At 40.7% G+C, this 25180-nt stretch overlaps 1 protein-coding gene across 2 annotated transcripts in view; it reads left to right on the top strand.

The window, feature by feature from the left end:
• The first annotated feature begins 9596 nt into the window (after positions 1–9596).
• Positions 9597–25180, top strand: part of B4galt4 (beta-1,4-galactosyltransferase 4) — a 39008-nt gene continuing 23424 nt past the window's right edge. For both annotated transcript variants that reach the window (XM_074073219.1, XM_074073218.1), the window contains exons 1-2: positions 9597–9741; positions 21682–22074. In XM_074073219.1, coding sequence (XP_073929320.1) covers positions 21822–22074 — 253 coding nt within the window. In that variant the 5' untranslated portion in view covers positions 9597–9741; positions 21682–21821. The remainder of the gene's footprint in view (positions 9742–21681; positions 22075–25180) is intronic.

Genomic DNA, 25180 nt, shown 5'->3' with positions numbered 1-25180 from the left:
GTTTTAGTTAGCAATACATGTTGGAAATTACATTAGTCAGTTTTCTGTTGCTATAACAAAGTGCTGGACACTGAGTACTTTATAATGAAAAGAGATTTATTTAGTTTACAGCTTCAGAGACTGAAAGTTCAACATCATGTGGTCCCCTTGGTTTGGCTTCTAGTGAGGGCTCCCTTGAAAAAGCCACCAAGTAGTGGGTGACATCACGGTCAGAGCAGAGAGAAAAATAGCATGGCCTGTAGCCAGATAGCAGGGAGGAGCCAGTCTTACTTTTTTTTTTTCTAACAACTCTCTCTTGTGGGAACTAATAGGGTTCCACAGGAACGACTTAATCCCTTTAGGGCCAGCACCCCCAGTGAACTAATTACCTTGCACTAGACTTCATCTCTTGTAGGTTCTACCACCTCCCAACACTGCCACACGCACACACACTGGCCACCAAGCTTCCAATGCATGAACCCTTGAGGGAGATATGCAAACCACACGCATACCAAAGCAGAGACCCTTCCATGTCTGTAGCTAGACCTCCAGCTGTGTTCCTGCTTTGCTTTCTTTCTTTTTACATAGCATTATGTGGAGGTACCATGGCTTATTTCACTGGACCCTAGGGTTAGCAATTTGTTTCTAATTTTGCTCTGACAAATTGGTGCTCCACTGATTTATGGATCCTTGCAGAAACATAGGTGTGAATATCTGTAGAATAAATGTCTTTGGAAGAACTGTTGGGTCAGAGACATGTCTATTTTTAAAGAGTTTGATAAGATTGACAAATCATCCTCAGAGGAAGTTATGCTAATTTACATTCTCATTAGCTCCATGAAAGGTTATCCAACACTCACATCAATGCAATTTTTAAAAAGCTGTGCCACTGATTCTCAGTGTAGTTTAGCTGGCATTTGAATCTCATTTGTATTAGTAGGAATGTGGATGAGCATATTTTCCATAAACTGAAGCTGTCTTTACATTTCCTTCTCTGTGGTCATCTCTTCACGTACGTTGCCCATTTTACTACTGGCTTATTGATCATTCTTATTGACTACACGCTATTGTAAGTGGCACTTTAAAATTTAAATTTACAATTGTTTATTGCTAGTATTTGGAATTAAATTCATTTATATATATTGATCTTGTAATGTGCAATGTTGCTAAACTCATTTAATAGTTTGAGTAACTTTTATGTCTATGTCATTGGAATTTCTTCAGAGATAATCATGTCATCAGCTAATAAAGATAGTTTTGCTTTTTCTTTTTAATCTGGATTCCTGTGATTTCTTTTTTTGAAAATTATGACTTCAGAGTTTTCTTTTTAGTTTACAAATATGATGAATTTCATTGATTTTTTTTTTTGGCGGGGTGGGACTGGGGTTTGAACTCTGCTTCAAGCTTGCAAAGCAGTCACTCTACCTCTTGATCCATACCTCTAGTCCATTTTGCTCTGGTTCTTTTGGAGTTGGGGGTTCTCTTGAACTGTTTGCTCTGGTTGACCTCAAACCATGATCCTCCTAATTTCATCCTCTCAAGTAGCTAGGATTATAGACATGAGCCACCAGGCCCAGCTACATTGACTGATTTTTAAGTGTTCAACCAACCCTCACGAACCCTACTTAGTCATTCTCTTATATATGTTGTCCGGTTGACTGTTAAAATTGTGTCAAAAAATTTGCATCTACCATTGTATACTATTGAATATCGAATAGAAGTTGTGATAGAGGAAAGCCTTGTGTTATTCCTGATTTTAGCTGGAAAGCAGTCAGTCTTTCACCATTGAGTATGATGCTGGCTGTAGATTTTTCATCAGTGCCTTTTACCAGGCTAAGGAAATGCTTTCATATTCCTAGTTTGTGGAGAATTTTTATCGGGACTGCATAATGGATTTTGTCAAATGCATTTTCTGTCTAGTGAGATGATCATATTATTTTCTTTATTTAGTTTGCTTATATAGTAAATTACATTCAAAGATTTTTAAATCTTAAACCAATTCTGCATTCTTGGAATGAACCCCACTTGGCCATGTTTTGTATTATTATCCTATTTATATTGTTGGGTTCATATAAATATAAATATAAATAAATAAATATATTTTTATTATATAAAAAGGGCCAACATTGCATATATATTTATTAAGTACTGTAGTTATATAATTTTACAAATGAGAGCAACAAGCCCCAGAGAAGTCCTAAACAGAGAGGAAAAGACGGGAATGAACAATTCAAATGCAAGCACAATGACTCTAAGTGTGAGAAGATGCTGAACTCTGTCATTAGTAAAACTCTGATGCAAACAAGAACAAAATACCATTTCTCGCATCTCACACTGCTATTAGAACACAGACTCATACAATTTCATTACAGTGGAGTCTAGAATATCTAAGACAATTATGTGGACATTTAGCCTTTGGTCCAGAAAAATCAAGATATTACAATTAGGAATTTATTCTAAAAATAAACTTTCAAAAAAAATAAAAATAAGTGTGTACAAGGTTACAGATTACAACATTATCAAACTGCAAAATATTGGAACTACCTAAATGTCAAAACACAATCAATTTAAATATAGGTTAGCATTAGCAGAAAGGAATATTATTTAGCTCCACAAAAAACTCCAAAACTCTCTTCACTAATATAGAATTAATCCCAGCATATATTATGTGATAAAAGAATAGGCAAAAATATATAATATATATTTCTTTTGGGTGAGAAAGAAAGAAAACAAGAAAGCACACAGGTATTGTATTTAGCAAGTTACACATTTTTGGCTGCCATACTTTTTTTTTTTTTAATTTATTGGCATATTATAACACTGGGGGTACATTGTGACATTTACAAAAGGGCTTGCAATGTATCACCCCCTCCATCTTTCTTTTTTATTCCCTTACCCACTTCTTAGAACAGTTTCAACAGGTCTCATTGTTCCATTTTTATTACATGAATACATAGTATTTTTTACCATATTCGACCTCCTTCACCCTGTGTGCTCCCCTTTTCTGCTGGCACCAACCCCTGGATAGGCCTTGTTTTAACTTTCTGCCTTTTTCTTTTTAAAGACATTTTTGTTTGTTTATGATGGTATACTGATGGTATACTGGAAGTTTCATTGTGACATTTCCATATATATATATATACCCCGTATGTATATGTATTATATCCTGAGTTCGTTCATACATCAACTGTATTCACCTTCTTTACTTTCTTCATTTACCTTCCCCCTCCCCTTAGGGTAATCTGTTTTGCATTTTTGTCCTTCATTGTTTAGGTGTTTGTCCTTGGGACTTTTTTTTGGAGGCACTGGGGTTTGAACTCAGGTCCTAATGCTTGCTGGGCTTGCAAGGCAGGTGTTCTTACCAATTGAGCCACTTTGCCAGCCCTTTTTCATGATGGTTTTTTTTTTTTTTTTTTTAAACGAGATAGCATCTGCTGAACTACTTGCCCATGGCTGGCTTTTAACTGGATCCACCTGATCTCTGCCTCCTGAGTAGCTAGGATTACAGGTGTGAGGTACTGGTGCCCGGCTGTTCAGTGGGATTTTTGCCTCGGTATTTTGCCAGTAAATGCATTGTGCTTAAATCTATCTAACCCCCTCCACTGTGCTTCCTTACTCTTTCCCCCTATCCTGTGTTGTTCAACAGTTTTCAGTGTTCAGTTGTAAAAACTACACAGAGGCGATGTACTTCCTTATTCACTCTTATTTTTCTTCTTATCCTCCTCTCTTAGTCTTCTCTACAAGTTCCACTTTGGGGTATATATTTATATGAATATATGATATTGCTTATATTTGTATTGGACCTATATTCTACATATGAGAGAGAACATGCGGCCTTTGGCTTTCTGAATCTGGCTAACTTCACTTACGATGATGTTCTCCAGTTCTGTCCATTTACCTGCAAATGACAAAGTTTTGTCTTTATGGCTGAATAAAATTCCATTGTATATAAATACCACATTTTCCTAATCCATTCATCAGTAGTGGGGCATCTTGGCTATTTCCATAGCTCAGCTGTTGTGGATAGTGCTGCAATACACATGGGTGTGCAGGTGCCTCTATTGTAACCTGACTTACGTTCCTCCCTGGGAATAGAATTGCTGGATCTTTATGGTAGTTGTAGTTTTAGTGTTTTGGGGAGCCTCCATACTGTTTTCCATAGTGATTGTACTAATATACACTCCCACTAACAGTGTATGAGGGTTACTTTACCCCACATCCTCACCAAACACAAACTTGTTGTTTCTGTTCTTGATGATAGCCATTCTAACAGGAGTGAGGTGGAGTCTTAAGGTGGATTTGATTTGCATTTCCTTTATGGCCAGGGATGTTGACCATTTCTTCATGAGTTTTTTGGCTATTTGTACTTCTTCCTTTGAAAATATTTTTGGGTTTAATTTGCTAAACTTTTGTTTAGAAGTTTTATATCAATATACATGAAAAGTATGAGTCTAGGGTCTTTATTTCTTGTAATGTCTTTGTCTGAATTTGATATTAGGGTAATGCTGACTTCATTGGATGAATTGGGAAGTATTTCCCCCTTACCAAGTTTTTTGAGAAAGTTTGTAAATAATTGGTATTATTTCTTCCTTAACTGTTTATAAAACTCACTGGCTACTCTGGCCTGGTGTTTTCTTAGTGGGAAGGCTTTTACCAACAATTTCAATTTTCTTAGTAGATACAGGGCTATTTGTGTTATCTATTTCTTCTTCTTGAGTGAACTTTGAAAATTTGCATCTTTAAGGGATTTGTTGCTTTGCATGGTGGCACACAGCTCTAATATTGTAATCCCAGTGCTTGGGCAAGGCTGATGCAGGAGGATAATGAATTCTAGGCTGGTCTAGGCTACAGAGTAGGACCCTATCTAGAAGAAGAAGAAGAAGAAGGAGGAGGAGGAGAATATTTTGTCTATTTTATCTCAGTTGTGGAATGTATTGACCTAAAGCAATTATAATACTCTCTTATTTTCCTAGTAGACTCAGTAGTGACGTCATCTCTCCCTACCCAATATCGGTAATATGTATATTTTATCTTTTTTTTTCTCTGATTACTCTGGTTAGAGCTTAATCTATTGAACCTTCCAAAAACCAAATTTTGGTTATTTGATTCCCTCTGTTGTTTTTCTCTTTTCCATTATTTTCTGTTTTGGTTAATATTATTTCTTTCTTTCTGTTTACTTTAGGTTTAATTTGTTCTGCCTTTACTAACTATGAGATCATTGATTTGAGAGCTTCTTTTCTAATGCAGGCATTCAGTGCTATTCCCTTAAGTCCTGCTTTGGTGGCATCTACAAATGCTGATATACTGTGTTTTAATTTTCATTCAGTTTAGAAGACTTTTCAACTTCCTTTTTGATTTCTTCTTTGATCTCCAAGTATTTAGAAAGATTTTGTTTCATTGTTAAATACTTGAAGAGTTTCCAAGGATAGTTCTATTACTGATTTCTAATTTAATTCCCCTGTGGTCAAAGAGCATAGTTTGTATGACTTGAATTCTTTTGAATTTGTTGAGACTTGTTTTATGACCCTGAATAGTTCTCTGTGAACCTGAGAAAAATGTGTTTTCTGCTGTTGTTGGGTTAAGTGTTTTATAAATGACAGTTAGGTCAAGTAGTTGGTAGCATTGTTCAAATATATATCCTCACTAATTTTCTTTTTATTTTTTCTAGCGATTATTGAGAAAGGACTGTTGAAATCTCTGACTCTAATTGTGGATTTGTTTATTTCATTGCACAGTTCTAACAGGTCTATATTAAGTCTCTGTAATTAGGTTCATAAATGTTTAGGGATTTTACTTCCTCTTAATGAATTTACCTTTCCTTTTATCATTATAACATGACCTTCTTTATCATGACAATGTCTTTTCTCCAGAATCTATTTTGCCTAATTTTAAAGTAACTAATCTTGTTTCTTTTTCTTTTTTTTTTTTTGGGTAATAGGGATTGAGCCTAGAGCCTTGTGGATGCTAAGCACACACTCTACTGCTAAGCTACTGTTTCTTTTAACTAGTGTAAGCAAGGTATATCTTTTTTCTATTCTTTTATAACCTATTTGTTATATCATCTTCATATTTGAAGTGCAGTTTTATATGCAGCATATAATCACATCTTGCTTTTTAAAAATCTACTCCAACAATCTCTGCCTTCTAATTGGGGTTTTACACCCTTTACATTAATGTAATTAATAATATGGTTAGGTTTGAATATATCATCTTGCTGTTTGTTTTCTATTTGTCTTACCCATTGTTTGTTCTCCCTTTTGTATTTTTTTCTACCCTTCTTTGGACTTGTAGATTATTAAAAAATGATTTCATTTTATCTCCTTTGTTGCCATATTAGCTATAATTATTTTGTTATTTTAGTGGATGCTCAAAGGTTTATCATGCATACTTATCAGCTCTACCCTAAATTGATATTATACCCATCTAGTGTAAGAACCTTCCCATACAGTGTAAGAACTTGCAATAGTATACTTCCATTTCTCATCTCTGATCTATCTGTTAGTGTCTTGTATTGTACTTTTCATTTCTACAAGTTCAAGTACTGTCTTTCTTTTATCTTCCCTGTCACTGACTTTTTGAATATATAGGATACTGTTATAAAAGTCTACATATCCCTCTCTGTTAATTCTAACATCTACATCACTTTTAGTTCATTATTTTCATTATTGGTTGTGTTTTCTTTGCCTCTTTGTACCCATGGTCATTTTGGATGCCAGACATTGTGAATTTTATCTTACTGGGTGCTGGATATTTTCTTATTTCTATAATTCTTCTTGCGCTATGTGCTGGAAGACACTTTAGTTAGTCATTTAAGCTTGATCTTTTGGGTCTTGTTTTTGTAATATGTTAGGCAGATCTAGAGCCATGCTCAGTGCAGGCTAATTCTTCTCCACTACTGAAGCAAGGCCTTCCTGAGTATTCTACCCAATGCCTTGTGAAGTACCAGTTTTTCCAGTCTGTTGATGAAACCATTCCCAGTCTAGTTGAGGGACAGGAGCTGTTCCCTTGGTCCCCTGTTCTGGGATCATTTCCTTACATGCATGCATTAACTATGAATACCTGAGGGGGGCTCTGTAGAGCTCCAGAACCAGCGGGGGGGGGGGGGGGAAGTTCAGTCTTTGAGATTTAATCCTTTCTCTCTTTTTCATTTCCATTTTTGTTTTGAAATTTTATAAGCCTTAGAAAAGTTATAAAAATTACTCAGTGAACTGATGCACTTTATCTAGATTCACCAATTGTGAACAGTTTGCTATATTTGTTCTCTTTCTCCTCTCTCTTTCTCACTTTCTGTCTCATATTAGCTGAAACATTTGTGAATAAATTGCAGACATGATACTTCACCATTAAACAACTCTTAAGGACAAAGTCATTTTTCTATACAGCCACAACACAATGTCAAATTCGGGGAATTCAGATACTATTATGTAATATACGATATGCTTTGGTATTGAGTATTGCTGTATATCAAATCACCTTTTACCTCAGAACTCAGGATAATGATTTATTATTCTTGAATATCTTGATCCTGTGAGCCAGGAATTCAGATGTGTCACAGCAAGGAAGGCTCTGGTGTATGATGTCTGGAGCTTTAGCTACAGTGAGTCTTAGTGGCTTGGGGCTGGAATAGTTGGGAGGTGGCTAGGCATCTTCTTTTCTTTTTCCACATGGCCTCTCCACACGACTACCTTGGGCTTTTCATAGCAAGGCAGCCAAGGCAGCCTCAGAGAAGTTGGACTTCTACATGGGTGTTCAGGGCCCAAGCATGAATGATTCTAGAGGTCACTGACAATACAAATTGGCATCCCATATGAACTGATGCTCTAAGGATATAACATCACCTTTATCACATTTCGGTCCAAAATGCAAAACTGGAATCTAATAGCAAAATAATCAGACAAGTCCAAATTGAACATTGTAGGAAACAAGTAGCCTGCATGCTTCAGGAGCATTAATGAAAGATAAGGAAAGAGGACAAACTATCTCAGATTAAAGGAGGCTATAATAATATACTAGGGCCATCATAACAAAATGTCACTGACCAGGTAGCTTAAATAACAGAAATATATTGTCTGATAATTCCAGAGGCTGGAAGTCTCAGTTGATGGTGTGAATAGGGTTGCTTTCTTCTAAGGCCTCTCCTTGGCTTAGAGGCAGCAACCTGCTCCCTGTGTCTCCTGTTCTTCCCTCTGTGTTGTCTGTGTTCTCATTTCTCCTTCTTCTAAAGACATGTCATATTGGAATAGGACCCACATTTATGACCCTATTTAAACTTACTTCTTTCAAGGCCCTATTTCCAAATATAGTCATATCTGAGGTAATGGGTAGTGGTAGTTGTAGCATCAACCTATGAAGTGGTGGTGTGAGGACACAATTCTGCCCATAACAGAAGCTACGCATGGTGTTGGATTGAAAAAAAGTTGCTATAAATTATATTATGGAGAAAATTGGAAGTAAGTATCTATAATGTGGTAGAAAGAGGAATTGGCATTCCTCTTTCTGAGAAATGGGGTTATATTTCCCCAGTCTGGTAACTGCTTGGATAAATGGAGGTGCGGAAGTGAAGCCATGCCAGTTCTGAGCACAGTACTTAGGAGCATTTTCTGTCACTTCTTCCACCGCACTCCTTCTAGTGCTGCCTGGCTCATGGATCCTTCTTCGTTCAAACAATGTTCAGTTCACTTTATCAAAAGTTTTCTTTTAACATGTGCTTCAGGGTCTAACTCTGCTGGGTATTAATTCTGCTGTCATTCCTGTGTAGCCTCCTGTGCCTGGTGGATTAAGAAAAATTGTGAATATGGTCTGGGGGAGTAGCTCAGTAGCAGAGTACTTGCCTAGTATGTGCTGAGCCTGGAGTTTGATGCTCAGCACCACAAAAAAGAAAAAAAAAATGTGACCTTGTATCTCTTTGAATATTTTAGGACCAAACTGAGCAGGTGTTCTCTAAAGAGGGTTTCCATTGCTTCTGCCCAGAGTACAGGGATCTTGGAACTTCTAGTATGGTGTTGGCTTGATGCTGGAGGCTTAGGCTCTTATCTCCTTGTTTCAATCCCACATGGCAGTGCCACCATAAACGTGTGGCCTCCGTATAGCCCCTGATCTCCTTCTTAAGAGTTCAGTGGCCTCAGTTCCTTTCGGGATGGAGTGGGAGGGCTAGTTCTCAGTGGATCCACTACTTCCCCAACAGGGCAGTGGGAGGACACCCTGGAGAATCTAGCCTGCCAGGATTTTACACTCAAATCTTTAGTGCAAACATAATTCTTTCTTGGCTTTCTGCAATAATATTTTTGAAGAAATAAGGATTTGAAAAAATGTATTCACTTACTATTGTCAACAGTCCTGCAAAATGGAAATGGCCAGGCAAAGTCATGCATTATGCAGCCGAGAAGGCTGAGACCTGTCAGGATGATGGAAGACGAGTTTACTTTGTACGGTCTCCTTGCCAGGACATTGGAAGCCTCCATTGGGGATGGAATTTAGGAAGCGCCCAGGACCGAGTCCACGGTTGGCACAAGGTTTTACGACCTCGGGGAGGCGGAGTTGCCCACCCCATCCCCCTTCCACGCTCCTCCCGCGCCGGGGCAGGGCCAGCCTGGCCGGTGGGCGGGGCCAGGCCTGCGGGAACGCGGGCCTCCCCTTTCAGGGCGGGGGGCGGAGCTTGCACTGCGGGGCCGCCTCTCGGGGGCGGAGTCGGTGTGCAGGGCGGTCCCGGGCCCCGCGCCTCATCCTCTTTCCCGGGGCTGTGGTGGCTGTGGCGCGTTAGGGGTGAGTATGCCGGGCCTTTGCTGCGCCCGCGCCGAGACGCTCAATTCCTGGCTTGTGGGCGCTGGATGGGGCGTCTCCGGGCTGCCGCGCGGGTCCGCTCCCGGGCAGGGTCTGGGCGGGCGTGGGGCCTGCGCGGCCCGGACGCGGTGGGGTGGCGGGCGGGGCGGGGGGCCTGCGGAGGCCCACCACGGCGGGGGTGGGGGGTCCACCTTGGCGGGGGTCCTCGGCCCAGGTGCGGGCGGGGGAAGGCAGGTGAGATGTTCTAGGGATAGAACCTGGGCGCACCCCAGCTGTTCCGCATCTGGGTTCTGGAATCCCCCACCAGCACCCGTCTCCCTGCGGGACGCATCCACCAGAACCCCCTTTCCCCTGGGAGCCTTCTTTCCCAGCGTCTGACCTGGAAAACTAATGAGCTGATCCCTGCCCCAGGCCCGCGAGGGACCGACGAGTTCTGACCTTCCTGGGAAAGGGTTAGTCACCGAGTTCCGAAGGACTTCGGTGACACCTGAAGTCCGGCTTGGTCTGACTCTCCATCCATGCAAGTGTCTATTGATCGGTATCTCTTGATGTTCTATCTTCCATTAGATAACAAAGGGAAAAATAGAAAGGTCCAAGGGGATCTGAACCGAAAAAAGGCCTTTGAGCAGTTAGCCACAGAGGGTGGGCGTGTGCGAGGATGCGAGGTGTTCCAGGGTGGGCGAGGGATGAGGATGTGGAGGTGGCTAGGCACAGGTAGACCTCCCTGGCCGGTGATGAAAGAGAGCAGAAAGAAGGTGGTAATTTGAGCGTTGAGGACAGATGGCTTTTTTCCTCTTTAAAAACAATCAGCTAATTTTTAAAGAGAAGAAACGAATATATTGAGGATGCAAGAAGTTCAAGCAGTCGCAGATCGGGATGAATAGGATTGAAGTGAAGAAATTGATACTCCGGAGAGGGTGTAGGGGCTATTCCTGGTACCTGGCCAGGGAGTGTTGGAATGTGTGGTGAAAGGGAGACAGTGGTTGATTGGACATAGGTGGGTTTTTTTGTTTGTTTGTTTGTTTTTAATCTTCCAGAGCAGGTTTGACCTTGGTGGACAAAACTATGAAATTGCAGAAACTTTCCTGGACATGTTTGCATGTGTTTTTGAGACAGGTCCATAGCTTTGATCAGATTAAAAATACCTCTTAAAGAGAATTACTGAAGATAATGAATTGTTTGACCAATAATCCGAGGGCCAGTGGATAGGGAGGGTAATAAAACCGGCTGTGTTACCACACTTTATGTGCCACTTGGTGTAGGTATTTAGTATGTGTGCCTTCGTTCAAATGATTTGAAAACTAACCCCTCTTTGTAGGCCTCTTATTCAGAATGGGAAAACCAAAGCACATCAGCTGTGGTCTTCTAGTCTCTTTTTCAGCTGTGAATGAACAATGGTTTCTCACACCTGACTGGCTGCATGCCTCAGAATTACCTGGGTTTCTGTTTAAAATAAAGATTTCTCAGCCCCACTTCAGGCCTTTGAAATAAAAACCTCTGGGCATGGAGCCCAGGAATAGGTATTTCAAGAGAGACAACAGGGTTGGTTCCCTGGCACTGAAATTTACTGACAGTTTATGAGGTTTTTCTTTGAGATTGGGACTTTGGGGGCTAATTTAGGATAGGTTTCCTTAAAGGTAATGGGAATAACTTGTTACTAACTTTATGTAACTTAAAGTTATGATCCATGTGTATTGTGTCATCTTTAAATTTTAGTATATTTTAAAGGAAAACTAGTTATTTTTTTAAACCAGAAAACAACATTGTTTCCTGTCATAAAACTCCCTAAAAATTAGCTGCAAGAAGAAAACAAGACTTTCTCTGACCCCACCACTGAGAGATGCCTGAGAGATGGCTCTGCCATGTTATGTACAGAATTGTTTCATAATTGGGATTACATTTAACACATTTTAAAATCTTTTTTTTCATGTATCGAGCATGAGTCCTTCCATGCAGTTAAACTCCTTTAAACAGCATTTTAATGAAAACATGTGTTCCATCATGTGGGTGTACTATCAATGAAATGGGGTCCCAGTAGCTACTATTTATTTGGATTCTTTCCAATTTCCAGTTATTTTAGCAGTGTGGGTTTGAATATTGTGATGCATCTTTCCGATTATTTCCCATGTGATGGAATCAAAAGCTATTCAAAGTTCAGTTTTAAAAATGTCATTTTCACAGATCTTCTTACTGTTTTTCCTCACCAGAAGAAAAATGAACATATCTAAAGGTTCTATTTCTCTCTAGGTCCATTCTCCTGCTTCATTGGTTCTCAGACTTGACTGTGTATAAGACTCCCTACTTGTTAAAATTTCTTTTTCTTAACTCTCAGTCCCAGCTGTTTTGACCTTTCAATTTGGAGTGGGACCCAGAAATCTACAGTGTTAGTATACTCCCTTATGTATTTGATAAAAGCACTTCCAGAACCACACATTGAGAAACCTTTTTAAATGAATGGCCGTATAGACTCAGAAAATTTAGGTTATTTGCCCACAGCTATTCACAATCTGATAGCAAGAACTTGAACTCAGCACTTTGTGACTTCAAAGCCTCGTTTTTTCCATTATCTCAGAGCTTCTTAAACCTGAGGTGCTCCGGAGGTCTGCTATAGTTTGGATCTTATATACCTCCCAGAGGCCCATGTGATAAAGTACTAGTTACCAGGTCAGTACTATTGGAACCTTTGAGAGATGGAACCTGATGGATGATAGTCTTCAGATCACTGGCCCCATGTCCTTGAAAGGATAGTGGTGCCCCAGGTCCTTCTTTCCTCCCCTCTCCCCTCCTTCCCTTCTTTCCTCTTCCTTCTCCTACTTCTCCTCTCCTCTTTCTTTCTTCTTGGGGAAACACTTTCATTCGACCACACGCTTTCCACCCACCATGATACGCTGCCTTACTACAGCCCAAAAGCAGCAGGCTGACTCACCATGGAGTGAAACCTCTAGAACTGTGAGTAAAATAGAACTTTCTTCTTTCTGAGTTGATTGCCTCAGGTAATTGCATTAGTTATAGAAAGCTAACTAACAAGCTCACACAGTATACTCTGAGCTCATGGAGGAAGCTGGGCTGGGTTGGAGCTCCTTCCCACTCAAGAAGCCTCCTTTTTGAGTACTCAGTGGCAGAGGAGCAGAAGGTGGTGGACATGACCAAGAGAAAGTGCCATTTATTAGAGATGGGGCCCCTGCTCTTAAAAGGTGTTGATATTACCAAACCAAAGGGAGCTGGTATTGAGGTAAGCTTTTTCCATTTAAAAAATTCTCCTAAATTAGAGCTTTATACTCATTTAATCTTTTTAATTTTTATTATTTATTATTATTATTATTTTGGAACATGGTCTTGCTACATAGCCCAGGATGGCCTGGAACTTGCTATGTAGACCAGGCTGGCCTCAGACTTGCAGTCCTCTTGCCTCAGCCTCCCAAGTGCTGAGATTACATATGTGTGCTGCTATACCCATTTAATTTTTATGTTTTTCTATTCACTTTTCCTTCCTTGCCCCATCTCTTTTTTCATCTATCATCTATGACTAGTAAGTCATAGAAAGTCTTTCGTTATTTATCCCATTGAGCATATGCTGTGTGCCAGGTTGGTTTGAAGCATTAGGAATATAAAAAATAGTGCTTTTTACTACCATGTGTCAATTTGAGATACACTTAGTCTCTGGCTATTCTTTTTCAATTTTTTATTTTTAACTAATTGTGGATTGTAAAAAAGTTGTGAAAATGATAGGATTCACCTAGCTTGCCCTAATATCAACCTCTTGCATAGCCATTTATCAATACTATTCACTAAATATCTGACTTAATTTGAAGTTTATCAATCATGTTCTTTTTTTCTGTTCCCATAGTCTGTCAAGGATTCTACATCACATTTAGTTTTTATTTCTTTTTTAGTCTCCTCTGATCTGAAATAGCTCCTGAGTTTTTCCTTGTCTTTCATGATTTTGAGTGATAGCTATTTTGTGGAGTGAATTTGCCTTATGTTTTCTCCTGCCTATAATGAAACTGTCCATCTTTGGCACATACACGACAGTGATGATGTTTCCCTTTTGTGGCGTATCACAGGGTCATCAGATCAGTAGGTCTTGTCACTGCTGATTTAAGCCTTGGTCACTTCAATAAAGTAATATCTGTTGATTTCTCCACTATAAAGTTACTGTCCTTCCTTTTGTAGTCATATTTGAGGGAGATTCTTTGCAACTTAGTGAAACATGATACTCTATTTATTTTCAAAGTTGAGTCCATTAATTTTAGCACCATTGATGTTTTTTAACTGCAGCAGTCATTACTATGGTGTTTACCTAATGGTGATTTTTTTTCCCATCTGTCACTTCCTTGTTCATCAGAAATGAATGTGTGTGTGTGTGAGAGAGAGAGAGAGAGAGAGAGAGAGAGAGAGAGAGAGAGAGAGAGAGAGAGAGCTGCCCCTTCTCTGTCATTTGTTCAGTTATTTGATCATCTATACTGGTACAGACTCATGGACATTCATTTTATTACGTGGGTTAAAATACAGTGCCGTTATTTTGTGTTCCCATGATTCTAGTTTTGGCTATTAGCAGCTCAGTTTTTGAGTTTAAATGACTTGTACATGTAAATGGCTGCCATCTTTCTATCCCATCCTTCCCTCCAAGGGGTCCATAAAGGTCAGGACAGTGATCCCTCAGAAGCTTCCTAAGGAGCTGTAATTAGGAGAGTGAGCACCAAATACCTGAGGAGGGTGGGAAAATGTGGGGTGCAAGTAGTCAGCTCCCAGGAGCTGTGCAGGTGTAAACAAGTCACAGATATCAACCTCCACTGATCCTGCTCCAGGAATTTGCAAGGAAGCAAGACTGCATGCCTGGGGCACATCACACTCACTCACACACTTGTAGCTGCAGAAAGCTCGGATGGCTTCAGAGGTGTTGAAGGCTGATTCAGGTGCTCTCAGCTGCTGAATGGCCATCACTTCTTTCTCCCTGGTGCAAGTGCTTAATAAATATATGTGTTATAACACTTGGTGCTCTTGGCACCCCCTTTCCTCCCCACAAAGTGTTTCAAAAACCAGGAGGATTGCAGTTTGAAGATAGACCCAGGCAAATAGTTCATGAGACCCTATCTTGGAAAAATCTTAACACAAACCAGGACTGGTGGAGTGACTCAAGTGGTAGAGTGCCTCCCTAGCAAGTGTGAGGCCCTGAGTTCAAACCCCAGTACTGCCAAAAACAAACAAAAAAGTAGAAAGACAGTAGACCTTCAGGTACCTATTACCTATCTTCAGCATATCTCATTATTTTGCCAAAATTGTTTTATCTTTTCCCCGTCTTTGGAGTGGGAGGAAGGTAGCATATTTGGAAGTGAATTGCAGACATTAAGATCTGGGAAAAGATTGAAATAAACTGAGTACAAATGCCATGCTTTACTTCTCTTTCTATCCCTTGGTGCCTGAGCCTGTGCTTAAAAATAGGTCTCAGAAAAGACTGGTTGAATTGAGGGGAGGAAAAACAAAAATATAAATGCAAACTTGACCTTTTGAACCAACTCTAGGGCAGACTTCTAGAAAGGGAAAGTGTCATGAGAGCTGCTGTTAAATAACTGCTTTGATGTTGCCTGAATTTGTTCTCTACGACCATGGTTCCCCTGTCATTCATGGAAACCTTGATTGAGTAAAAATATAGCCCTGGGATTGTAGTGACAGTTCAGGGTCTCTTTGTTACTTAAATATTGGTAAAAATAAGTCCAATCTGATGACATTTCCCCAAACACCAGCCAATAGTCCCCTGCTCTAAAAATAGCTTTCTTTAAAAAAAATCATTTTTCCAAATGTAAAAGTATTATGTATCTACTCACTGAAAGAAAAATAGAAATTATGGAGAAATAGGAAATAAAAAGTGTATTTCAGGGGTAACATCATCTAGGCTAATATTTTGATAACACTTGGACATATATCACATTGATAATCAAAATCAGTAAACACCCATGTTCCTGGGAATGTAGCAGGGGTGTTTGGGTGCATTATTTAATTAAATTCTTATAGTAACATTACGCAATAAGCATTCCTCCCCTGTTTTATAGCTAGGGGAACAGCCTGATCAGGGTTGTCTCTAGTCACTTAGATGAAAAGCAGTGGGGGAGGGGAGGATGATCTGTCCTGAAAGGCACATGGGACAGTGTTTTAACCCTTCACACCTCTGTGTTTTTACTCACAGGAACCAAGGAAGCTTTGCTCTTTTTTTTTTTTTTTTGCTGTATTGGGGCTTGAACTCAGGGTCTACACCTTGAACCACTCCACCAGCCCATTTTTGTATTAGGTATTTTCAAGATAGGGTCTCACAAACTATTTGCCCAGGCTGAGATCCTCCTGAGTAGCTAGGATTACAGGCTGAGCCACCGGCACCTGGCTGAAGCTTTGCTCTTGAGGTTCCTTCTTGCTGGCTGTCTGAATGGTCAGCTTTGGGGCAGGTACTTAGGTTGATAGAAAGGTGTAAGTGACTGTTGTTAACTGGGTCACATGTAGGTTGATCATTAGTGGGATGAGCAATGAAGGCCTAGTTATTAAGTAACCATTAATAATGGTTCCTTGCTTATAGAATAAGTATCTTGCTTTTGAAGAAATTCATATGCTGGGCTTCAAGAATATTAATTTATGATTATTCATAGCTCTATTTCTTAGGTAGGGTTTTTTTCAAAATTATTTTTTAGAGCAATTTTAGGTTCACAGCAAGATTGAGCAGAATGTATGAAGGTGTCTTACATATGCCCTGCCTAAGGGAGGTTTCTAAGTCTCTAAGCCATGCCTCCCCACATGTAAGATGAGGGAGCTGGACTTGTGTTCTTTAAGGTCCTTTCTGCTTCTGACATTGCAGTAATTTTGCAATTTTTGTGAATTTTCATGAATTTTATGATCATAAGTTCCTTCAGCTCTGTGATTTTTGTCAGGGGACTGTCTCTGCAGAAATAGTTCTTAGAAAAGCAGTGTTCCCTGTCCACATTTTCCAAGTCATATTTATAAAATGTCGTCACCAATCTCAGCTTTTAATCCTCCTGCAATTAAGTCTATCAGAGATTATCTGATTGGCCTCAGGAACCTGACTGCTCCAGGAAAGGGAACAGAACTCCAGGGAGGCATTTGAACATCCAATCCCAAGGGAAGAGACAGAGGATGGTGGGAGAGTAGAAGGCCATCAGGGAACCAACATAGTTCAGATGTATGTGTTGGGCCTACCCAGGCGTCAAGGGGAAAAAGAGAAAGTATCCATGTGAAGTACGTGATGGAAGCATGGCCTTTGGTGAGAACCTGGGTGCAGACTCCAGCTCTACCCCTTTACTAGTTATGTGGCTTAGGCAAGTTATTTCATCTCTCTAAACCTTTGTTTTCTCATCTGTAAAATGATGAGACTAAAATTCTTACTTCGCAGAGTATTGAATGCCTGTGTCCCTCCTCCCCTTCCAAATCACATTTTGAAGTCCCAATCCCCAATGTGATATTACATGGAGGGGGGCCTGTGGGAGGCAGCTAGGTTAAGATGAGGTCATGAGGATTGAGCCTCCATGTTGGGATTAATAAAAGAGAGAGAAGAGAAGAGAAGAGAAGAGGGGAAAGGAGGGCAGGAGAGGAGAGGAGGGGAGAAGGGGAGGGAAGGAGGGAAGGAGAGAAGAGGGGAGAAGGGGAGGGAAGGAGGGGAGGGGAGGGGAGGAGGGGAGAAGGGGAGGGAAGGAGGGGAGGGGAGGGGAGGAGAGGAGAGAAGGTACTTGCACACCAAGGAAGGCCATGGGAGGACATAATCAGCAGGAGGCCCCTCACCAAGAGCCTGAGCATGCTAGACCCTGACCTTGGATTTCCAGAAAGCCTCCAGAACTGTGAGCAGTCAGCTCATGGTATTTGGTTACAGCAGGCTAAGCAGACTAAGACAGTGAGTCTTGTGTGGCTAAGAAAACAAGCCTGCGAAGAGCCCCAGTCACCCCACAGTTATACTCTGAGAGCCACAGTTGCCTGTCAGGGAGGGAAGCCAGACTGCAGCTAGAGAGGCCTACCCATCTACACCCTGCTTGCTCACAGACTCCTGAGAAGAAGGCAAATATGAATGTCACGCTGTGGGTGCACAATAGGAGTACTGGCACATGGGGAACCAGGATTAACTCTGGACAGGAACTCCCGGAAACCTTGGAAGGGGTCAGATGAAAATTCAGAGTGTCAACAAGTGATTTGATCCTTTGTGTGATGTAGAGTAAATGCACAAATAAATGGCTGTAGTTACTATAACCACCTTTATCACTGACCTCTTAAAACAGTTTTATAGCATCCTAAATGGCCATAATGTTTAATTGCTTGGATCAACATTCTCTTTTGTGGTCTAATCCCAAAGCCTCCATTTGCATTTATAACATTGAATTTGTAGGTTTCCTTCAAACTAGTTTAGAACTAAAGTTTTGAAACTACTACCCTTTAGTAAGTATAAACCAATGTTGAGAGTTGCTAAATTGTTTTTGTTATTCTTTATAGTTACTTATCACTTCTCAACTTCTCACTTAAAAAAAACCCTTTCACATAATTGCAAAGGAACTGATATAAAATTATATATGTAAAAATACATAAACACAAAATCACAAAATCATATATGTATCAGTCTGTTTTCTGTTACTGTAACAAAATACCTAAAGCTGACTACTTTATAAAGAAAAGAAGCCCAACATAATAGTACATGCCCATAGTCCCAGCTTCTTGGGAGACAGAGGTAGTAGGATAGTGGGTTTAAGGCCAGCCCAGGCAAAGTTAATGAGACTCTATCTCAAATGAACAAACAACAGCAACAGAAAATTAAAAACCAAAATACAAACAAAAGGACTGAGGGTGTGGCTCAAATGGTAGTGTTTGCCCTGCATGCATGAGGCCCCGGGTTCAAAAACCCAGTAAAAAGAGAAAAAAAAACAAAACAAAATATTTAGCACACTGTTCTGGAGACTCAAGGTCATGCTGCTTGCTTTGGCTCAGCTCTGATGAGGACCTTATGGTGTGTGGATGGCATCATAACAGTAAAACATGAGAGAGGAACAGATCACATGGTAAGACAGGAGGGTGAGGCACGGGGAAGGGTCATGCCTTATAACAACCCCATAAGAACTCTCTCTCAAGAATTAGCTCGGTCTCATGAGAACTCCTTCATCCCTTCCATGCTAGCACCTGCAATAACATAACCAAGTCCTACTAGGCTCCACCTCTCTCTCTCTCTCGCTCTCTTTTTTTTTTTTCTTATGCTTTCTTTTTGGTGGTACTGGGATTTGAACTTAGGGCCTTGTGCTTGCTAGGCAGGTGTTGTACCACTTGAGTCATGCCCCCCAGCCCAGGCTCCATCTCTCAACACTGCCACATTGGATACTAAGTTTCCAACACATGAACCATTTGGGAGACAAACCACATCCAAGCCATACAACATATAATATAAATATAAGCATATAAGCTGTAATATGAAACTATGTTATTAAATTGGAAAGAGAAAAGAGAGGAAAAAGTCACTTTCAGCTATTCCTCTACATGTAATTATTGTTCACTGCTGGGTGCATTTCTTTCAAATTTTTCTTAACTCTCTCTCTTTAGTTGTAACTATAGCACACAGATAGTTTACTTCCATTCTCTTTTTTCATTCAAGTTTTAATCAAAAGTGTTTCTATGTTTTTACTCAGCATAGAAAATATCTCAGTCTCCATTTTATTCATTTAGTTGATAATATGCTTGATTAGGCAGGTACTCTACAGCTTGAGCCTCGCCTCCAAACCGGAATTTTTCTCAGTAATTAAGAGCATAACCACCTTTTAAGAGATGAATTCATATTATCCTACCTCATGCTATTGAAGTATGAAATCAGAACCACAATTTTTCAACTGACAGTAAGAAATATGTACAATGAAGTCCAGATAGCCATCAGTGTCTTTGCGTGTTGGCCATCCCCAGACCAGACCCTTTAATGTGGAGTAATAGTGACAGTCACTATTTAGTGGGTATTTACTGTGTACCAAGAGGTGGGCCAGATTTTTATATAGTAATATATTAGGTCTAGTCCCACAGTCACTTCTCTTGGTAGGTACTATTTTACCCCGCTTTACAGATAAGGAAACTGAGGCTCAATTAAGCTACTGGCTCAAGGTTACATGGTTGACATGTGGTAGAACCATAATTTCTGTCTAAATCCAAATCCCTTAATTTTTTTTTTTTTGGAATATAGGTTTTTTTTTCTTTTCATTTTTATTAGCATATATTCATTGTACAGGGGGGATTCATTGTGCCAATTCCCAATAGCCTTGCATTGTACATTGGTTAGATTGCCCCCACCATCTCCCTCCTCAACCCCCTCCCTGCCCCACTTAAAGCAATTATAAGAGGTTTCATTGTTCTGTTTCATGTAAGCATACGAAGCCCATCAACCATATTCCCTCATCTTCATCTCCTTCACTGTCCTCCCCATCCTACAAGTACATCCCCCCACTGTACCTATTTTATAGTCCTGTCTTTCATTTTTAATTCCAAAGTCAGTATTCAAAGGAGTTATTCAATGTATCCCAGCTGTGAATATGCTTTACTTTGATCAGTTCAACCCCCTTTGTTACTCTCCCTTACCCCTTCCCTCCAACCCCTCATTATTCGACAACTTTCAGTACATACTGTTATGTCCTCTATCTGCACAGGCATAATGCATTTCAATATTGTTGACTCTAGCATTCTCTTTTCCTTTCCCTCCTCCCCAAGTGCCATAGAGCAGTTCCATTATTGCAAACATGTTCTACATGTAAATGTGTATACGATCATATTTGTGTATATGTTTATCTTTTGTATCTATCTTCCACATATGAGAGAAAATATGTAGCCTTTGTCTTTCTGAACCTGGCTTACTTCACTTAAGATGATATCCTCCATTTACCATAAAACATTTTATACTTTATATATATAAAACATTTTCTTAATCTATTCATCAGTTGTAGGGCATCTGGGTTGTTTCCCAGATGTTACAATAGCTTGGCTGTTGTGAACACGCTGCAGTAAACATCAGTGTGTAAGTGTCTCTGTTGTATCCTGACTTATGTTCCTTCAGGTATGTGCCCAGGAGTGTATCACTGGATCAGATGACAGTTCTATTTTTAGTTTTTTAAGGAATCTTGATTCTTTTCCATAATCCAAACCCTTTATCTTAAACACTGTAGTTCAACCTGTTTTTCTTTTTCTTTTGCAGTGAAAGTAATAGGAAAGTTTAGTAGGAAAGTAACATGATTAAAGGGGGGAGAATGGAAAAAAAAGGGAGAAACATTTTTTATTCCCCATGCGGGAAATGAGATCTGCCTTATAGATTGTTGGCCTCCTCTGTTGGGATTCTCTTTGTATTTCTTGCCCTCACCCCACCCCCACTGTTGGGATGTGCCTCTTGCTGGTGCCTCATTGAGAGTACAGCATCCATTCTCTGTTTTTGAGGGCCATGTTTTCCTGATTCTTACAGGATAGAAGACCTTTGGTCTTTTCTTTTGGCAAATACATTTCTGTCACAAGGCATCACATTTTGTTAAGTCCCTTAAAATCTGTGCCAGAAAGGGGCAACTGAGGAAGAGAGCCATTGGGATGAAGTTTAGGCTGTGGCCATTTCAAAAATCAGCATTTGTAGTTGCCCCTCTCTCTTCACCTTTTTGTTTCTGCATACTGTCTGGAAGTATCTTCCCTTTGTGGGTGATAGACAGCCTGGGCAGTAACCCAGAGAGAGCTCCTGTGATGTATAGATGGTTGGAGCCTTCTACCTAGCCCTGAAGTTTCTGGTTTCTGGTTTCTGATCTCTAAACCCTAAATGGGAGAACTGCCATTACTTTTAGTTAGGGTCCCTTGGGGATGGTTTTTAGTGTATGCTGAAGTGAATCATTTCAGGACAGGATTTCCATTTGAAACAGCACGTCCTTTGTGATTGTCGTTTAGAGATCATTGGAGCAGAACTGCTGGGTGACAGCAGGCATCACATCGTCAGATGTCATCAAGTTTGCATTCAGACTGGAAAAGTTTAGCTTGAAGTTGCCTGCCTTGGAGCAGAAGTACATCTAACTCACGAGATAAAAGACATGGGCTGCAACCTACCTTTCCACCTTTCCTACAAAGTCCGATTGCTATTGCTTTTTACCCTGTGCCTGACAGTGGTGGGGTGGGCCACCAGTAACTACTTTGTGGGTGCTATTCAAGAGATTCCCAGAGCAAAAGCTTTCATTGCTAATTTCAATAAGGCCATAACTTTGGGAAAGGAAGACACTCTGACCAATGGAGCATCTGTGAAAAAAGCGGAACTGGAAAACTGCCCTCCCGTGTCTCCGAACCTCAGTAAGTGCTTGCTTTTTCCTTTTTCATGGGTGCTATGTAAACTTTTTATTTAACACATTGTGCAGAAAAGCTTAGAAATCAGAAGTGGATAGCTAAGTATCACAAAGTGAATATATTCCAGGAAGCAGCCTGCAAATTAAGAAGTGCAATCTCACTAGAACCCTAGAAGTTCCCATTCTGCTTTCAGTCACTACCCTGGCTTCAAGAGTCTAATAATGTTCATTAGATTTTTTTTCCTGGTTTTGAACCTTGCATATTGGAAATATGTGGTGTGTACTCTTTTGTGTTTGGTTTCTGTTATTCAACCTTATTTTCTGAGATCAGTTTCCATGGGTGCATGTGGTATAGGCTGCTTATTCTCACTGATATGTGGTACACCATCTGAGCATACCCAGTCTTATTATCTAGCCAAGGAAGTGTGAGTAGCACACAATAGAGTCCATTGATTTGGGCCTGTGGCTCTGTTCCATGTCTCTCATCCTTCTTCTAGGACCAGTGGGCTAGCCTGGGCACATTCTTTTCATGAATCGGTAAGTGGAAATATGCAGACACAATCAATTCTCCACTGTGTCATATCTGTTAGCCAAAAGTTATCTCTTGGCCAAAAGTATGGAGTCAAGGTGCAGGGATGAAGGTTTTGAATGTTTTTAGTGTTATTTCTATATGTTTTAGTGTGATATCTTGTGTATTTCGATTTCCCTTAAATGTTTGCCTTTCAGGACAAATTAAGAATAAATTGGTTTTCATGAACACAATAAATTTGAGAAGGGAAAAAACTCCAGTAAGTGTTATTTCTCACACATCTTGATTCTCCAGAACATGAAAGTGCTTGTAGTTCTCCATATTGTCCTCTCTTTCTAGAAGAGAGGCATTCCCTCTTTCTAGAATGCCTTTTCTCAATCTGTGTCTGCCTAGTGGATTCCTGTTGTCATCAGAAATCTAGCTTAGATCTTGCCTCTTCCAGAAAGGTTTCTGGGAGTTCCTATTCAGAATTAATATTGGTTTCCCATGTGCCAGTACCCCTACTGTGCACCCAGTGTGACATTCATGTTTGTCTTCCTTTCAGGAGACTGTGAGCAAGCACGGTATAGAGCATACAGGGTGTAGATGGGTGGTCCTTTCTAGCTGCAGTCCAGCTCCCCTCGCTGACAGGCAGCTGTGGCCCTATGTGTGTACTAAGAGAGCGCTCTGTGGGGTGGCTGAGTCTCTTTGCAGGCTTGGTGTTCTTAGCTACACAAGACTCACTGTCTTAGACTGCTTGGGCTGCTGTAACTAAATACCATGAGCTGACTGCTCACAGTTCTGGAGGCTTTCTGGAAATCCAAGGTCAGGGTCTAGCATGCTCAGGCTCTTGGTGAGGGGCCTCCTGCTGATTATGTCCTCCCATGGGCTTCCTTCTCTCTCTCTGTCTCTAATCCCAACATGGAGGCTCCATTCTCACAACCTCATTTTAACCTAATTGCCTCCCCAAATCCCCCACTCCAAATAATATCACACTGGGGGTTCAACATACTAACATGGGCAACACAAGCATGCAGTTCCCCTTCCTAACTGAATCACAGTCTTGTGTTGAATTCATTTTGACATAGTACTTTTCTTTAGTCAATCATGTAGAAGCAAAAACATTATTCTTGACTGTAATCAATCTGTTCACAAATTACACATTTGAGATGTGAAAATGAATTATAAAATGAAAACTGTATTATCCCCCTTGCTCAAAGTCCTCATAATATATTCAAAAGATCTGCAATGATGCAATTCTAAGCAAGTACTAGATGAGAAGTGTGATGTAAATAGTGATATCTTAAGATTGGTCCTTAGTGACCCAAGAAAGAATAAAATTAGTGGTGGGGAGCTGGAAGGGGGACTGGAGGGAAGAAGCAGAAGCAGATTCTAGGTTAGGGCATATAAAAGTTGCAGCAATGAATGAGAAGGCAAGCAAAGGAACTAGTTTGTATCAGACCTGTTGCATGAGACTTTTTGGAGTGCACAGAGATACTAGGTTCATGATGGGGTTTATTAACAAGCCACACAGGAAACTGTCTGAATAACTACCTCTTCATGCTGCAGTTCAGTTGTGGGTGGTGGCTCTCATAGCACGTCTCCTTTGTAATTCTTACTGTTTGTTTGCAGGGTGTGACTGCCTGCTGTCTCTATATCTTTCATGCAGACCTTTCAGAAGGCTTTTGGAGGCCAGCTAGTCTTTGGGTGGCTAGAGGGGATTATTTGCCCTTGGTGCTATTGGGAGCCCCAAGGTACTGGTAGACAGACATTTGAGCCTGGTCTAAGCAGCCATGGCCAGGGTAGGGGATCGTCCCAAAGAGCAAGGTGTGAGGACTTAGTCTGCTTGGCACAGAAAACCTCAGGTTGCAAACAGTTTAAGGCTTTATAGCCTGACCGGCATATGTTAAAAAGGGGACTTGTAGGGACGGAAACCTAGCTCAGTTCTTCCAGCGGAACTCTGCCTCCTCTCTCCAGGCAGCATATCCTGTTAATTCAGGTCAAACAGGATGGCCAGTTGCTTCAGCCTGATACTTGAAGCCTTGCACAGGATTGGTTACCATGGACACTGGGGTTTCATTGGTAGGGCTGCTTCCACACTCACTGAGCAAATGCTGTGCTTGATTGGAAGTGTCCGCCAGGACGGCACAGTGGAAGGATTGCTGGGCATTGCACATCCTGTCATGGCTGGGTTAGGGTTAGGGAATGAGGCTGGTTTCTACTTCTTTCCAGTGCTTTACCTTCAGGGACCTAGGAGCAGAGAGTTAGGGAAGAAAGAAGTGAGAAAGGTGCCTTGTCTGGGAGCTTATTCCATGGGATGCTTTGGGTTTTTATATTTCACTCTTCTGGAATTTTGAGAAGGAAAAGAGTTGAAGAGTTACTCAGTCTAACCTTTGCTGGGTACCTTGGTCACCAGGACAGTGGCTAGAGTTGATCAGATACCAGTTACTTGCTTCTGCAGCCAGTTACCTGTGCCACATGATTCTATGGTTAGAGGTGATGGTGAAATGAGGCTTTAGTAATAAGGGGTAACATTCATGTTGTGCTTCCTGTGTGCCAGGCAGTGTCTATGCACTACTGTGTTAGCTGTGTAAGCCTCCCAGCA

Source organism: Castor canadensis, chromosome 5 (assembly GCF_047511655.1).
Source record: "Castor canadensis chromosome 5, mCasCan1.hap1v2, whole genome shotgun sequence".
NCBI classification, from domain to species: Eukaryota; Metazoa; Chordata; class Mammalia; order Rodentia; family Castoridae; genus Castor; species Castor canadensis.
The sequence above is the reverse complement of the archived record's forward strand: the minus strand, read 5'-3'. Positions and strand labels throughout refer to the sequence as shown.